Below are 5,240 nucleotides of genomic sequence, written 5' to 3'. Positions count from 1 at the left end.
ATTATACCTAGGTGTTCACCTAATCTAACCCTACCCTCCGTGGAGAGGGTGGTGAGCAGGTCCCACCCCCCATCACCTGTCAGCAGGAGGGCATACCTGTGTAGGAGGCCCAGTTGATCTTTTGTTCCTGCAGGAACATCACCTTTCAGCAGCAGGGCATACCCGTAGATGCAGGAAGATTTTGCCTGGATGCATCCATACCTTTTGGTCCCCAGCCTTTGGCCCTGAGGGAACCAGGGAGGGGTGTGCATTTCAGTCAGTGAGCAGATGCTTCCGTCGGTGCTGGATTCAGGCATCATTGTTCAGGGGAGGGCGCAGGTTGGGGAGGACCGGGTGGGTTTCCTCAACATTTATACCCCCCAAAGGGTGGCGGGGTGGAGTGAGTTCTGGCCCACGTGAAACAGGCTTTTCTCCAGGCTGATTTTTGGTGCACATGCGGAGATTTTAACATGCTGTTGGATTCCGAGGCAGGCCGGGAGGAGGCTTGGATACGACACTGGGGGTCCTCCCTCTGCGCGGACAGGATCCTTGGCACTAACCTGCGTTTGGCTGAACTCCAGGAAGCTTTCGCTTCTCCAGATCAGACTAGAGGATGCAGGGACTGAACCTCTCGCACATTGATAGATTTTATGTGGATGAGTGGACTTGTAGCAGAGGTGGTTTGGTTGGTGTTCTCGCAAGCACCATGTTGTCAGATCATTCGCCAGTTGTACTTCTCCTGGAGGATGCTTGCAGACCAAAGCGTCAATAGAGTGTTCGAATACCTGAGAGCTTGGTCCAGAACCCTGAGATCGCCAGAAGAGTCGAAGAGATTCCTCACTTTTAGACTGGGAGAGGAGGCGGCAGCCCCGCTCTTGACTATGGACTTTAGGAGATCAACGCCCTTTTACAGAGCACAGCTCAGGACTGACTCACCAGGTTTAGAGAGCAGGAGAGGAGTCTCCACACAGGCCTAGCCTCCCTCCAGAGGCTGCAGGAGCAAACCCCAGACAGTCCGTGGGAGGCAACCCGCACAGAGATTAGATCGATTGAGGAGAGGAGGGTGGAGTATCGATCCCATGTGAGGGCCTCTTTTTGGACTCAGGCATTCCTTTGAGACAGTAGGCTCTCACCATCGCACAGATGGATTGAGACGGACCCCCCCCAGGTTTAGGCCATAGCCACAGGTTTCTTCAGAAATCTCCTTTCAACAGATTCCCTCACCTCGCAGGTGGAGGAGGTGAGAGAGAGAGAGAGAGAGAGAGAGAGAGAGAGAGAGTCTCGCAGCATAGAATGCAGGAGGTGATACCCCCGGGCCTGCAGGCCCATTTGTGCTCCCCCTTCTCTATGAGTTTATGCGATTTCGCTTTGTGCCCTTCTACGGGGCAAGTGTCAGGCAAGAATGGCTTGCTGGTCTCTCTCTCTTTCTGCATCATTGGGATCTCATGGAAGACGGTTTCATGGCTGCCTTCAATGCGATCATGGCCTCAGATCACATGCCGGAGAGACTTTCTGAGGGGCTGATTCACTTGATTCTAAAGGAGGGTGGTGACCATTTGGAGATTTAGCACTGGCCCCCCATCACCCTCTTAGGAAACGCTTACAAAATCTCACCAAAGCCATCAGCCGTCGCCTGCAACCTCATCTCCCCAACCTGATCCATGGAACCCAAACCGGTTTCATCCAGGATAGGAGCATCCTGGATAACATCTTCACCTTTTGGGAGGCGACTGCTGTAGCCAGACTTCTCAGGAGGACATGGTTGTTCTTCTTCTGGATTTTGAGGCCTATGACAAGGTCGATTGTGTTTTTTTGGAGGGCACCATGCTTAACATGGGATTTCCAGCTGGGTGGATTAGAGGCATCTTTGCTCTTTATTCGGCAGCTCACAGTCAGGTCCTCGTTCAGGGGGTCTTGGGGGACATTCGATCTCCAAATCAGCCGAACAGGGATGCCCCCTAGCTCCCTTCCTCTTCTTCTTTGTGGTGGCGGAGGTGAGTCAGGACCCGCCCTTCACTATGAGGAGACAGATACAGTCAGGCCCTCAGGATCATCCATTGCAGAGGATAGAGTCTCTCCCCACCCCCGACTCTACAGTAGTAGCCTGCCCCCCTGGCACTTGTTGGGAGATCATCAGCAGCGTTGCGGCACGGCACATCTAGCGGGCACGGTGCATCGAGGCCATTGAGGGCTCCCTCACCCTCAAGCGGAGTCCATCTGTGCCATATGGACAGATATCATTCATACCCTCCATGATCAGTGGGGGAAGCTCTAGGGAGATTTGGACCACATGTGGAGACGTGGAGAGGCCTTCCTCTGCACCTCACAACAGGGTTGGTTCCTCTCACACAGTGCCGGTCACCTCACTTGGCACTACAGGCCACCGGTTTGGCTTTCCCCCCGCATGTATGAGGTAGTTCCCTCTGATTGGGGACATCCATGGAAGGGGCTACCCTCCCCAGTGTTTTTTCTCTTTTTGAGGCTCTGAGCATGTGTTTCATCCTGTTGGCTGGTTCTTCATATAACTGATAGAAGGATCTATTTTCCGGAAAAAATATATATATAATCTTCCCATGCTCAGGGGCTATCTGGAGCTGTCAAGCCTCTAGTTGGGTTGGTGAGTTTGCCAGCTTCTTTGCATGCCATTCTATGTCTAGGAGTATGCAATTGTTTTGTGCTCTGGATGCAGGTTTATGTAGGGATTGAGCACTTAACCATTTTTCTTATACATAGTGCTTTTGACAGGCTGATAAGCAAGATTTCTTAGATTTTTCGGATTGGCCTGAGAACAAGGTCGATGCAATGAGAAGGGCAGTCTATGAATATGAGGACTTAAAGATATTGGAGAATGATATAAGCTCCTTCAAAGATGAACCCAAGAGCCCTACAGACCTTGCTTTGAAGGAAATGCTGGCTTTGCAAGAAAAGCAAGTACCTTAGATGGACCTCTCTCTGTTTTAGTCCATGCAAGTCTTTGAAAAGCAAGGCTAATTTGGTAAGGTCATACATTATCTACTTGGATTTTTGTTTTCTTTATCAGGGCTGAAAAACACATCCAAGGTTTCACTCGAGCGCGGGATCTGGCTATAGCACAGTTTAAGCAATTTAATATTCCAACATACTGGATGCTTGATTCTGGGATGATTGGAAAGGTACACTTTTTACTGGATTTTATGCTTGAAAACCATGTCGTGGCATATGAAGAGGACCTGGACTTGCCTCTAAACTTAAACCTTTCAATCAAGGCATCTTATACTACTCTTCACATCATCATCATCGTCGTAGTTGTTGGCATCATCATTGTCAAGGAGGAGGTCATTACCTTCATTATCATTACTATTATCATCATCATTGGTATGATTACTATGATAATAAAGAGGATACTCATTGTCATCATCATCATCATGCTGTTGGAAGTCTCGCTGAGTAGGACTGCAAAATTATCTCATATGTAGGTCGAGTTGTGGATAGGGCAGGGCAGCCTACAAATAAGGTTGTGGGCAGTTCCAGCCTTTAAGAGAGGGAAGGCTGGCTGGTGGAGTGGGGGGCTGCCAGGTGGCAGGCAACCCACCCTAGTGCACACTTGTAGCCTCTGTGCTTGGGGTCATCTTAGCTTCCTGACACATCATCACTGTCATAGTTATTGTCATCATTGTCATTGTTATCGTTATCATTACCATCATCATTGTCATCGTCATTGACGTCGTCACCATCATTGTCATATTCATTGACAATGTTATCATCACTACTATGATAATGGAAAGCATATTCATCACCATCACGTTGGAGGCACCTGAGCTGCAGCTTGATCTTGTGCATATGGTGGGGATCTTGCTTGGTAGAAGGGAAGAAAATTTATCCCACATGTAGGTCAACATGTGGATGGGGCAGCCTACTGTGTGTGCAGCTTTCTACCTTCATCCCACAGGACCTCATCAACATCGTCATTGCTTATCATCATCATTGCCATTTTTTTCATCGTTATCGTCATCACATCAGCATCATTGCCATCATCATCATCAATGTGGTCGTTTCCATCACTGTCATAGTTGCCATTACTATCATTGTCAATAATGATGCACACTATCATCAGTGTCACTTCATCATCACCATCATCAATAGGCTAATTATGGAGAATAGACTTTGTTATGGGAATTTTACAAGAAACACTAGCATTTAGCAAACTATTAACCTGAGGTTGCAGATCAAGCAAGCATCTCTTCAGCTAGCTCAAAAGTGCATGAAAAGAGTCACAAAAGATCTTGATGCAGTCAGAGAAGTTCAAACAGATGAGGTTTCAAGGGACCTTATGTTAGTGCAAGCAGCAAGGTTCCTTGTTCAAGTACATCATGTAAGATTGTGTTTTTGTATTTTCCAAGGAGTTTTCTCACTAGATTATCTATTAGCTAATAAAACATCTTTCTTTTGAAGGTTAATAGATATTAGGTGTGCCCATCTTGATTTATCAAAAAGGCTGACTTGGCATTGGTCCATGCATGGCAGTTTGCAGGAGGTTTTGATGAAAACACATTGAATGCCTTCAAGGAGTTGCACAACAAAGCTGATTTCCATGAGAACACACATCCAACCCTCATCTAAGGATGCCATGCCACATGTTGTGGTGCACCTTAATCCCTTCACTATGTAGGTGTCCGGGTTCAAACTTACGTCTTTTGGGTAGATCATTGGCTGAGATGAGAGGTGAGCCAAGCACTTGGGCAAGAGCCTAGAGTTTGGAATTCATGAATGGGCAAATAGTTAGTGGGTGAAAAAATTTGGCCCTTGTGTGTTGTATGTATATGAAAGAGTTTGCAATGTAAAAGAGTGCTCTTTGTTGTTGGATTTTTCGAACCTCTGAATATGGCATATAGCTTTGTTGGCAGATAGTTGCATCAACACTCCGTATGAAAGAGTTTGCCATTGTCGTTGGATTTTGTGAAACCTCTAAAATATGGCATATAGCGTTGTTGGCAGATAGTTACAGCAACACTCCATACTAATTATCATAACTTCATACATACGTTTGTTGGCAGATAATTGCAGCAACACTCCATAATAATTATCATAACTTCGTACATACATTTGGAAAAGATGGATGTATGTGTAGTCATACATACGTCACTAACCTTGGTGAACAGTAAGGCTTGGGCACTGCTTTAGAGTAAGTATGATTTGATGGCATGTCATTGTGATACATGTATTCTTATGTTTGCATGGATCCCAATTTGCTACATAACTGTGTTTTTGGTCCCTTTTGCTTG

The 5,240-nt window shown here is 46.8% G+C and overlaps 1 protein-coding gene across 6 annotated transcripts in view; it reads left to right on the top strand.

Annotated features, from left to right (window-relative positions):
• LOC147623230 (protein CHUP1, chloroplastic-like) overlaps nt 1-4,865 on the top strand; it is a 10,711-nt gene extending 5,846 nt beyond the window's left edge. For 4 of the 6 annotated variants that reach the window (XM_086821309.1, XM_086821310.1, XM_086821311.1 and 1 more), the window contains 4 exons: nt 2,725-2,906; nt 3,020-3,131; nt 4,184-4,330; nt 4,483-4,865. In XM_086821309.1, coding sequence (XP_086677435.1) covers nt 2,725-2,906; nt 3,020-3,131; nt 4,184-4,330; nt 4,483-4,578 — 537 coding nt within the window. In that variant the 3' untranslated portion in view covers nt 4,579-4,865. Of the gene's footprint in view, nt 1-2,724; nt 2,911-3,019; nt 3,132-4,183; nt 4,331-4,482 lie in introns of all 6 variants that reach the window. The other 2 variants (XR_015269349.1, XR_015269348.1) reach the window with 1 other exon arrangement.
• Nucleotides 4,866-5,240: the final 375 nt, after the last annotated feature.

Source organism: Cibotium barometz, chromosome 27 (assembly GCF_041138505.1).
Source record: "Cibotium barometz isolate CiBa-2024 chromosome 27, ASM4113850v1, whole genome shotgun sequence".
Classification (NCBI taxonomy): domain Eukaryota; kingdom Viridiplantae; phylum Streptophyta; class Polypodiopsida; order Cyatheales; family Cibotiaceae; genus Cibotium; species Cibotium barometz.
This window is presented reverse-complemented; position numbering and strand designations above follow the sequence as displayed.